At 29.9% G+C, this 12,462-nt stretch overlaps 2 protein-coding genes and 1 non-coding gene across 3 annotated transcripts; 2 read left to right on the plus strand and 1 right to left on the minus strand.

Annotated features, from left to right (window-relative positions):
* The first annotated feature begins 318 nt into the window (after nt 1-318).
* Nucleotides 319-1,032, plus strand: LOC114928583 (small ribosomal subunit protein eS28). The gene has a single exon (XM_029299832.2). The coding sequence runs from the start codon at nt 385-387 to the stop codon at nt 580-582; it is 198 nt and encodes a 65-aa protein (XP_029155665.1). The 5' UTR covers nt 319-384; the 3' UTR covers nt 583-1,032.
* A 653-nt stretch (nt 1,033-1,685) lies between these two features.
* On the minus strand, nt 1,686-3,505 carry LOC114928580 (MRG/MORF4L binding protein). Its single transcript, XM_029299831.2, is given in 5 exon segments — nt 1,686-1,982; nt 1,985-2,029; nt 2,193-2,547; nt 2,817-2,938; nt 3,037-3,505. Coding segments are annotated over 5 exon segments (747 nt in total). The 5' UTR covers nt 3,155-3,505; the 3' UTR covers nt 1,686-1,875.
* A 2,132-nt stretch (nt 3,506-5,637) lies between these two features.
* Nucleotides 5,638-5,709, plus strand: TRNAP-UGG (transfer RNA proline (anticodon UGG)). The gene has a single exon. It is a non-coding gene; the product is annotated as a tRNA-Pro (tRNA).
* The last annotated feature ends 6,753 nt before the right edge of the window (nt 5,710-12,462 follow it).

Here is a 12,462-nt window from a genome sequence, read left to right on the forward strand (position 1 = left end):
AACGTCAAAATGACGTTATTTATTGTCATTTTGCTATTTGAGTTTGCTGTGCAATTAAAAATAAATAACAAACTTTTGGGAGTGATCTATTAAAATTGGACACCCTGTAAAAGAAAATAAAAATCTAAAAATCTGTAGTCACTGAAAATAAAAATAAAATAAATCTACAGGGGCAAAAAATATAAAATCAGCACTATATTATAAGATTTCCAGTGCTTACAATTGAATTTCGAAATAACGCAGCTATATCTCCTATTGAACAGTAGTGACTCACCGGAAGTGAACGGAGAGTTTCCGCAGCTCTGCGCATTTAACGCGCAATCTCTTCCACTTGCATTTAGACACTTCGTTCGCGAGCCACGTGAGAGAAGTAAAATATCAAATATGGATAAACCAGTCGTTCTGGCGCGCGTAATCAAGGTCCTGGGCCGCACCGGCTCGCAGGGACAGTGCACCCAGGTGAAGGTGGAGTTCCTGGGCGAGCAGAATCGACAGATCATCAGGAACGTGAAGGGACCGGTGCGAGAAGGCGATCTCTTAACCTTGCTCGAGTCCGAACGCGAGGCCAGAAGGCTTCGATAATTCACCTTTAACTGATATTATTGAAAAAAAAACGGTCGCCAGCCATCGCCTACAGGACTTCAGCATCAGGATTTTTCTGCGTGAAGAACTTCCCTCGACGCATGAATCTCCGTCATCATCGATGATGATACTGAAGAGTCATGCTGAAAATGATACTGAAGGACTTCCCTCGACGCATGGATCTCCGTCGCCATCGATGTTGGTGCTGATGATGTTGATGTTGATGATGATGTTGATGATGATGATGATGATGATGCTGATGCTGATGATGATGATGATGATGCTGAAGATAATGCTGAAGATGATGCTGAAGATGATGCTGAGCACCTCTGTCACGTGTCTCACGAAAACTGCCTGTTGAAACGAGATCGTATATTCTGCTCTTGACAAACATTCCTAACAATGAAAATTCCACGATTTTTTCAATAAATCTTGGCTGGTAACCACAAATTTTATTTGATGTTGTCCTTGCGTTTTTCCTTGTCACAATTTTAATTTGTAAAATCAGTGGTGAATGAATCACTAAAAATGTAATTTGTTGTGTTTTATTTAATTTCTTCTTAAAATAACGATATAACTCAATTAGTTTCTACATTTAATATAAAAAATATATTTTCTAGAACAAGTAAGAATTACAGAAAGTGTGTTCAATAAATTTGATGTGTCGGGAAGTGGAAAAATGATATGAAATAGGACAAAATTATATAAAATTCAATGTTTTACTTTTCAATCATTCCTTTTTATGTTATATATTATTATATTATATATTTATTATACTATTTATATAAATGTAATTTGTCATGTTTTATTTTAAATTTCTTTTCAAATAATGATATAACTCATGAATTAGTTTCTATATTTAATATAAAAAATATATATTTTCTAGAACAAATAAGAATTACAAAAGATGTGTTCAACAAATTTTTGATATATCGGGAAGTAGAAAAATTATATAAAATTTAGAGTTCTTTACATACTTTTCTGAATTAATCATTATTTCTCTTTATATTATATATTTTACATTATTTATATTATATATTAAAAGTAAATTTTCTATTCTCTCTTCCTTCATTTGAGTATGAAACATTTAAAAGACAAAGATGTTTAGAAAATATGATCTATTTAAGAAATAGTGCCTATACAATCTTATAAAAATTTTAAACGGTTCCTTATATATATACATACATGTCCATATTGTTAAAATACAACATAGTATAATAGCTACATATGAAAATTACACAACTCGGGCTTAACATGAAACATAAATGTGAGTGTCGACATTTACGATAACTGTTATATCCTTCTTCGTTTCGGTGGAGGTGTATCGCATGGACTGGAAGAAGCTTTAGAAGAACTGTCTACACTTTGCCTGGTTGGCCTCTTAGGGATTCTTTTAAGAGCTCACGACCGGACTCTGAATCCTTGCGTTCTTTCTTTCCATTTGATGCTTAAAAAAAATATAATTATTAAAAATATTAAATTAATTATTTATTTATTAAATTATATTAATATATTTTATATTAAATTTATATATATTAAAATATAATATATAATATATTCATTACTTAGGATAGATCGCTAAATAAGTGAAATTAAAAAATATCCTTTACCACTTTCTTCCGAATCGTCTTTGCCCTTTGAGCGACCTTTTGAGGATTTATGCTCTTTTCTTGTATCTTTTGCATCCTTAAATTTATCTTTCTTGATCTCCATTTCTTTCACATACTTCTTTATTTCTTCCTTCTTTTTCTCCATGTCTTTGCTTCCTTTAAAATCACGCAGTACACCTTCCTTTTTCAAACTTTCCTTAATATCCTTTTCCTTCTTAATCTCTTTGTATTTATCTCTCTGATCCTTCAGTTTTATCTCTAATTCCTCCTTTTTTCGAGGCTTTCCTACAAATTCGGTCTCTGGTAGAGAAAAATCCATCTCTTGACTTGGAAAAGGTAAATCTTCCATGTCATCCTATAAAAAAAATTTACATATACATACATATATATATATATATATAAAATATACTTTTTATTAAAAATTATACAGTACAAAATATATATATATATATAAAATATACTTTTTATTAAAAATTATACAGTACAAATTATATAACAGTAAAAATATTTAATTTAAATTTTTCTACTGTTATATAATTTAAATTAATTTAAATATAATACACTGCTCTAAACATTTTATTCATTTAAACTTTTTCATTTCTATATGTATAAATCAATGCTTACCAAAGCCATAAGATCGTACATAGATTCCAAATGATCCCAAATCATTTTTAATGGCACATCCTTGTGAATGGCAGCGCGAAATTTCTCCCATATGCACACCATGTGAAAATATTTGTTGACACCTTGAGAACAATTCATTAAATTGCAATTGAGAATCTGCATGTGAGTGGTAAATAATAATAGTAAATATAACCTGAAATCGCCGGCTTTCGCGTCTTACCGACTGGTTTGTGGCCATTCATGGAGAAGAAAAGCTGAATTTCATTTTCTACGTTCCATTCTATCTCCTCGAACGAAGAGGGATCCGTTTGTTTTTCTTTTACAGCCATTTTATACATAAATTTCTAACTATGTTGCACACTCGAATAAAACAACTTGTTTAGCAATTTGTGCTCAGGCCTTAAAAGCTGAGTTTTCATGGTGACGCTCGACGCTTATTTTCAGCGTCATCATGAAAAGTTAGTTTAAGAGACATGTGAACTGGTTATAACGTCGGGATTGGTTAATAGCTGACTTTCCAAGAATATGGCGGAGCCAATGAAATAATTTGATTTTATATTTGACTTAGGTATATTGAAGCGGGGTCTACAATGGCAGCAGGAATACAGAGTGCAAGAGTAAGCAGTAAGCAGTACGAAATGGGATTCGCTCATTTCGTCGGGAGTAACGGAATGAGCTAATCCCATTTTGTACTGCTTACTGCTTACTCTTGTACTCTGTATTCCTGCTGCCATTGTAGATCCCGCTTGACAAAAGTGAAAATGCGGTAGAAATAAATTAAAACTGATTTGAAGAATTTATATATATGTATCAAACAAAAGGAAACAGCAAGAATTAATACATAAAACATAAGTTATACATTATATTAATAACCACATAAAAAATAGTTTCGAAATGGTTAACAAAATTTCAGATATTTACATCCATAATGACTACAAATTATTATCTCTTGATGTTATTTCACTTTTTACTAACGTACCTATCGATTTAGTTCTCGAGAGTGTTTCCAATAGATGGCAATATATTGAAAATAATTGCAATCTCCCTATAGTAGGTCTTCGTACTTTTTGCATTTGAAATCTGTTTTCTTTTTCTCTAATATTTAACATATATTGATTTCTTGTTTTACATGCATGAATTTTTGAGAATTTTGAGCAATATGAACATCATAATGCATTATTTTCTACATTGCATGTTTGAATCTTTTCAGCACAAATGCGGGTATTGTGGATGGCTGTTCCAATTTTCTACTAATTTTGTCGAGCATGAATGCTTCAAGCATTATGTGGAAGATAAGGATCGTTATAGATGAAAATTTTGTCGTGACAATATGTTATAACAGTATGTTTACTACATTCTTTGTATATATTTTGTTGTATCATTTTATTGTATTATAGTAATTAAATGTATTTATTTATTTAATCGCTGCTGCCTAAATCAGGTTTCTCTGTAGGTGAGCACCACAAGCCAAAATTATTTCTGTGCAAATGTCTGGTGTAGAATTTAATAGGACAAAAGAGACGTTGAGAAGAGAAGACAAAAATTAGACAAAAAGGACATCTGCATTAATCTTTTTTATGGGACCTAGGAGATTAAATTTAATATGATTATTAGAAATACAATAAATTATTACCTTAAAAATGCTGCAAAATACTAAGCTGTTCTGCATCGATTACGTCTCGTCTTCTACATATTTCGTTTATCTTGTCACTTTGCCAGCCATTTTAAATATGCGCGTTTTATGGAACCCAAAGCATCGGTTCCCCATGAAGCGTATTATTCGGGACGCGTAGGTTACGAAAACCAATCACAAGTCCTATTTAGCATTTCTGTTAAAGCATACAACGGAAACTCTAATCTACGATTGGTTGTATTAGTTACACGTTCCGCGCAATACGCCCTATGTGAATCCTTCAGAATAGCGTAACCACGGCGTATCTTTTATTAAATCACTAGATTACACTAGAATACGCAGGTTACGCTTTTACGCCTCATGTGACGGCACCCTAAGTTACACAAAGGACTAGTTTATTGGGAATGACTCCCGTGTACAGAGCTCGACCGATCTGATACACTTCTCGAAGGAGAGTGCCGGCTCTCTCGGCTCGCGTGCCAGAGTATCCACATGCTTTCTTCCGTGCGCGCGCATGTGCGCTTATCGGACCGCTTGCTCGATGCTGATGGCAGCAGTAAACAGGGACGATGTGGATGACGTCGCTCGCGCTTGCGCTGTCAGCTGTTCGTACGTTTCTTACAATATAAACTGATCACACTCACGTCATGGCGACCGCCATATTCTTGCAAACGATCAGGCCGGATTCATAATAGGTAATTTAAGCTCTAAGCCTTAATAAATTGCCCAATCACAATCAAGTATGAGAAGAATAGTCGATTGTGATTAGTCAATTTTTTAAAGCATAGGACTTAAATCACCTATTGTGGACCCGGCCTAAATAACACACTGGAAAAATTTCTACACTTTTCATATTCCTTGAAGCCAAACTAAGTATTGAAAATTTAGCTCCTTTTATTCTGATTATTCTTTAATTTTTAATGTATAGTCCTATATACATAGATTTATATATGTATAAAGAAACTTTACTATGTATATACAAGAAAGTGTAAAATAATGCAAGCCAAATGATTAGACGTGTTGTATCATAAATTTTCATCTGTAAAAATAAATCATCCTTCTCTTTTTTGACTTGCTTGATGCCTGAATATCATTTTTAGTATTTAAATGTTTTCTCCAATACAATTAAAATTTTGTAAGTTGTTCTTATGTATCTGATCTATCTTTTATAATTGCGAATGGTCATCAGGCCTCTTGGTCTAGGGGTATGATTCCTGCTTTGGGTGCAGGAGGTCCCGGGTTCAAATCCCGGAGGGGCCCTGCTTTTTTGTAAATAAATTGTAATTTTTTTTATGTTCATTAAAAAGGAAGTTATGCAGAATATAAATTATTGATATAATACAGTGTTCCGTACCGAGTGAATCATTGATTTATAGTGTATTTTTAACGTCATTTAAAGACGACTCTTTGGGCGCGGAACATCCTGTATATTAATATAAATAATATAAAGTCAACTCTGTATAGCACACCGTTCTGTTATTTAATATTATCATAAAAATTCTATTAAATTATATTGATACTGAAAACTGAAAGAAAAGAAATTATTATGTCTAAACGTATTTATAATTCATCGAATTATTATTAAGATTATCATATAATTAAAAATGCAGAATTAAAATTATGCCCGCATAAAATATTAATTTTGAGTTTATTTTATGTTATAACAACAATTTTTCGGGAATAAAAATTATATGTATATATGTATATAATTTTAATTTTTGCTAGCCACATCATTCTTTAATTTTTGAATTTTTATTATGTACATAATTTTAATTCCTGAATTTTTATGTACATAATTTTAACTTTTGAATTTTTTTATGTACATAATTTTGACTCCCAAATTTTCATTATGTACACATAATTTTAATTTTCGAAGTTTTATTATATATACATAATTTTAATTTACCATATTTGCCATTTTATGTACACATATAATTAAAATTCTGTACATAATAGAAATTCAGGAATTAAAATTATGTGCATAATAAAAAATTTGGAAATTAAAATTATGTACATAATAGGAAACTCAAAAATTAAAATTTTATATATAATAATAAAAATTCAAGAATTAAAATTATGTACATAATGAATATTCAATAATTAAAATTATGTACACAATAAAAATTCAAGAATTAATCCCTAACACCACACATATCCCGAAGACGTTTAGAGAACATCCTGAGGATGTTCAATGTTCTCTGAATATCTTTTGAATATGTTGTGCTATTAGGAAAAATTATATGTACATAATAAAAATTAAGAAATTAATGTGCCTTGTGCACATTTCGTTTATTTCCAACGAAAAATAAATTTTCGTTAGAAATGTACACAATAAGGAACATCCGCGTATGGCTCTTTAAGCCTTTCTTGTATTTATTATTTAATATTACAGAGCCTTGATATATTTCTTAGTCTTTAAGAAATTAAAATTATATATAAGTACATAATAAAAATTCAGGAATTAAAATTAGGTACATATAATGGAAATTCGGGAATAAAAACTATATACAAAATATAAATTCGAGAATTAAAATTATATGTATATTGGAAATTCGGGAATTAAAATCATGTATGTACATAATAAAAATTCTAAATATATATATATGTTTTGACCTAAAAATTTCTTTTGATTAAAAATTTTATAACAAATCTAAGATTAAAAATAGCATAGTAGCACATAATTCTAATTTTTAATTTTTATTATGTCATAGCATATAATTTTCATTCACCGAAATTCCATTAAGTCACGTGAAATAATTTTAATTTGTGAATTTTTATTATGTCGTAACATAATTTTAATTTTAATTCATTGGATTTTAGTATGATATACTTTACATAATTTTATATTCCTGCAATTATTATATATGTTACGACGTAACAAAAATATATTAATATATCCCAAACAGAACAAAGTCACAATAATATCAAAATGATATCAAAGTGGAATCATAATGATCAAAATATGACTATTATTAATCATTATGATGTCATTTTGATATCATTTTGATATTATTGTGTCTTTTTGTTCTGCTTGGGATATCTCTCATAATAATAAAAATGAATTAAAATTATGTCTTGACATAAAAGAGAGGAATTCCACATAGAATATAGCCTTTTCTGTGTATTTTTTGAATTCATATATTTTATATGTCAAGATATAATTTTAATTCATTTTTATTATGTTGTGACACAATGAAAATGGTTTTGGAAAATATATCTACTTCAGTTTAAATCTATATTTTATTGAATTTTATATATATTAAATTAAAAAATCTTATTAATAAATATATATAGCAAAACAACGTGCTATATAACTCTGCAAAGCCAATTTGCTTATATTTATGTATAAAATTGACACACTTTCTAATAGTTATAATTATCTAGTTTTTATTAATTATTTTACTCTTAATTTGTTTAATTTTAAAATTACTGAAAAAACCAAATTTTTTATCTTGTTTAATTATTTATTAGTATGCCAATAAAAATATCTAATTGTAAGATAAAGCCCTGTGCATAGAGGAAATATAAAACAGCCATAATAGAAATAAATATTAAATATTAAGAATAGAAATTATTTTATTTCAAAATAAAGAAAATAAAATAGAGTAACATATATATACAATCTTTAATATACATTGAGAATTAAAACTAAGGAATAAACATGACGAAATAGATAGATAATTTATTCAATCAGCTTATTAGCCAAGAAGGGACTTGGATTACATCAATTTTCTACCACACTCATACATCCATACCTTTCTATACTCGCAGAACCCTCATAGTGCATAATAATTTACAAGATAGTCGCAAGTACCAAAATACCAAAGTACAAAAAATTACAGATACAAAATACATAAAATACATATCACATAAATATATAGATAAATTACAATACAAATACCAAAGTTACATATTCAGTCTTGTATTCTTACACTCTGACTATTTTATTATTATCACAGATTCTTTTCTTTATTGCCTCTTTTTTCTTCTATAATCTTTTTAATATTATTGCTTTCTTATCGTCTAAAATATCATTAAACATTCTTGTAATCCTATATGTTAATTTCCTCTAAATCATTGACCCATTCTCTCGCTACCACACATTCCTTTACATAATGTTCAACCTTATCCCATCCGCAGTTACAGAATTTACATATGTTACTCTTGTCTTCTAGCCAATACTTATTACAATCTTCGAAATTACCGCATCTTAACTTAACTAGAGCTCTTGTCTCATCTCCATACTTATACCTATCTAACATTTCTTTTCTCAGAAAATTGGGCTTTGTGTTCTCTTCACCTAAAGATCTCCTTATATCTTTTATTGTACTTTGCCTCTCTAATTCTCTCATCCTCTGTTTGTCTTTGTATGTCTACCTCTCTTTCCCTTATACTACTTACTATATCCATCTCCTCTTGTCTCATATCTTCTATTGCTTTTAGACTCCAGCCTTTATTATTAAAATACCTTTCCTTTTCTCTACTATAATAATCTTTTTTATTCAGTTTTTCCTTTTCTAACTAACACTTTTTTACATAGTATCTCTCCTCTTTTTCTCTAACCCTTTGATCAAACTTCATAGCTCTAATTCCCCATTCGTATTTTAATTTTATCAAACCTAACTCTCTCTGTATTATATATCTCGGTGTACAAAAATCTAATCTGAATAACCATCTTACGTAGTCCATCATTATTTTTTCTAACTCTTTCTTTTCTTCCCATCCCCATATTTCCACTCATCCATATGCCATTACACTCTGTACCAGATACCTAAATGGCATCCATCTCCTACAGAAATCATCCCTACAAATTCTCTCACCTAATCCCCATACTCTGTTTGCTGCTATCCTACCTTTCCTACTTAGCTCTTTAATGTGATATCTTTATAGTCTCCTTTTTCGCTAAACGTAAAACCTAGGTATTTGAAATTTCTTACCTCTTCTATACTTTTCTTTTCCCATTTCCATTTACCTTTACCTTTATCTATGTCTATGTCTTTATCTTTATCTTTATCTTTGCTTTTATTTTTACCTTTACTTTTATGTTTATATTTAGCCCTTTTTGTTTTATTAAATATCACAATTTTAGTCTTTTCTACGTTTAACACTAAATTCCTTACCTTTAAAAAAACCTTTCAGAGTACACATCATATCCTCTAATGTCTCTTTATTCTTTGCAAGTAAAACTGTATATGTTATCCGCATATGCAAGCAACCATATCCTCTCTTTACTTAATTCTACCCCGCCTATACTTCTATTACTAAGTTTACAATCCTAGTCCGCAATATATAAGTTGAAGAGAATAGGACTCAGTACGCACCCTTGCCTTACACCTTTCCCTATGTTAAAGCTTTTGGTTACTCCATCCATTGTTCTGACTGTCGCTTCAGTGTCTTCATATATCTTCCTAATTCTCCATATCAAGTCCTTGTTCAATCCTTTATTCGTTAATATATTCCACAACCTTTCTCTGTCCACGTTGTCAAACGCTGCCTTTAGATCAATAAACAATGCATATACCTCTTTTCTTCCCTTTTCTTATTCTTTATTCCTTTGTATGATGTGACTCAATACATAAATGTTATCCATGGTTGACCTCCCTTTTCTGAAACCAACCTGACTTTCTGATAACATGCCTTTTTCTTCTACCTCCTTATCCATTCTGTTTCTTATTCTTTCTGTATATATCTTGTATGCCGTACATAAAAGTGAGATCCCACCGTAGTTTTCTACACTCTCTGTATCCCCTCGCTTATAAAGTGGTACAATCAGTCCCTTTCTCCAGTCCTCTGGTATAACCCCTTCCTTCCAAATTCTTCTTAACAAGGTGACCAGTCCTTTTTCAATTACTTTACCTCCGTATATCCAGGCTTCCATTGGTATCCCGTCGATTCCAGTCGCTTTTTTTAATTTCATCTTCCTAATTGCCCTTAAAATTTCCTCTTCTTCCAGTTCCTGTTCCACTTCCTGTTTCTCTTCCTTTTCATTTTCAACGTTTCTGTTATCTGTATCAATATGATTTTCTTTGTTTACAACTTTATTGTTTCCTTCTTTCAATTCTTCACCTCCTAATAAATTCATCATAAAGTGCTTTCTCCAATCTTCTTTTCTTATGTTATTCTCCACTTGTACTTTCTTACCTCTTTACTTATTTATAAATTTCCAAACATCCTTCTCGAATCTCAAACTCCTTAACTCCTTTTCTTGTTCGTCTCTATGTTATTTCCTTCTTTCTTCTAGGTATTCCCTAAATTTCTTTTTCTTTTCTATATATTCTAATCTAGAGCTTTTTCCTCTTCTCTATTTACTGTATACTCTCTTTATTTCCCTTTTTTTCTTCGTGCAGCTTCTGTTCCACCAGTCCTTGTATCCTATTTTCTTTTTCCTCTTCTTCCCTTTTTTGAATCATCATTGAACTCAGAATCGTATCCTTTAGCGAAATCCAAATCTCTTTTATAGCTGATGATTCCAATGAGTCATGCCAACCGTTTTCCTCTGTGTTCTCTCTATATTCCTCCCTGGATTCCTCATCCCAGCATATTATCTGTCTTTCCTCTTGAGTCTTTTCCTTTTCATTTTCGCCTTGTTCTTCTTTCCCGTTCTCATATCCCTTTTCGAGACTGCTTCTTTCCTGTTCTGCTTCCTTTACCATCTCCAACGCCCAGTAAGCAAGACATATTTAATCAACATTTTATAATGTTGATTTTATATAAATTTTCTAAATGTTATGATATAATGTTTTATATATATATATATATATATATATATATATATATAAATATATGTTTAAAATATTATTAATAAATATTCTAAAAAAATATTTTAACTGATGTTTTATAAATGTTTTAAAAATATTATTTACATAATAACATATATTGCTCAAAATATTAATAAAATATTTTAAAAACGTTAATTTCAACATTACCGAAACCTCTAAATCGATGTCAAAGTTTGTTCATAATGATGTTGCATACAATGTTAAAAACTATATACTTGCCAACAAATAACGTTGTAGCAATGATTTTTTGCTTACTGGGCGGTGGTGGTCTGAATCCACCCTATCTTCAACTTTAAATTCTAAAACTTTATCCTGTATATCCTCATTTACAAATATATAATCTATAACTGTACTGCCTCTAACCCCTACGTATGTGTATTCTCCTTCCCAATCTCATCTAGTCTTTCCATTCAAAATACTAAAACCTCTCGCTTAAACATGACGAAATATTTTAAATGTTAAATTTATAATTCATAATCATGTATAGTGATCATGAGTATCTCGATATTAAGTTAAGAATGTGAATAATATATATGTATATATATATATATATATATATATATATATATATAGAACATAAATATTAATCTTCCTTTCTCTCGACCAATAGAGCCTAACGCGATGTTATTGCGACAATTAAGAAAGAAAGAAATTTTAGAAACTAAGGAATTTGAATCCTATGGTTGGGATCTCAAAAATTCCCCTTGTTCTTTCTCTTAACATCCCCTGTAAAGAAAATAGGCGAGAAAAATATTGGTCCGAAAGTCGGCTGAATCGGGAATCGAACTCGAGACCTTCCGCTTGCCTATAATAAGGGGAATTTTTGAGATCTCAATCATAGGATTCAAATTCCCTATAAAATTTCTTTCTTTCTTAATTGTCGCAATAACATCGCGTTAGGCTCTATTGGTCGAGAGGAATGAAGTGTAGAGTGTGGTTTTACAAATTAAAAGAGCTGACTTATAAGTATTCTTATTATAAATATTAATATAAAGAAAAACTATATATATATATATATATATATATATATATATATATATATATATATATGAATAATAAATAAAGAAAATCATTTATTATAAAATTATATACATATTATATATATTATTTATAAATAATTCGATTTTTGCAAAATACATATATTATAGTTTATAAAAATACAGAAAACATTCTCAAGAGAAAATTGTAAAAAAAAAATATTAAAAATTTGATGCTCCATGCACAATTATAAGAC

This window comes from Nylanderia fulva, unplaced genomic scaffold (genome assembly GCF_048542155.1).
Source record: "Nylanderia fulva isolate GAGA-0341 unplaced genomic scaffold, ASM4854215v1 Scaffold85, whole genome shotgun sequence".
Taxonomy (NCBI): Eukaryota; Metazoa; Arthropoda; class Insecta; order Hymenoptera; family Formicidae; genus Nylanderia; species Nylanderia fulva.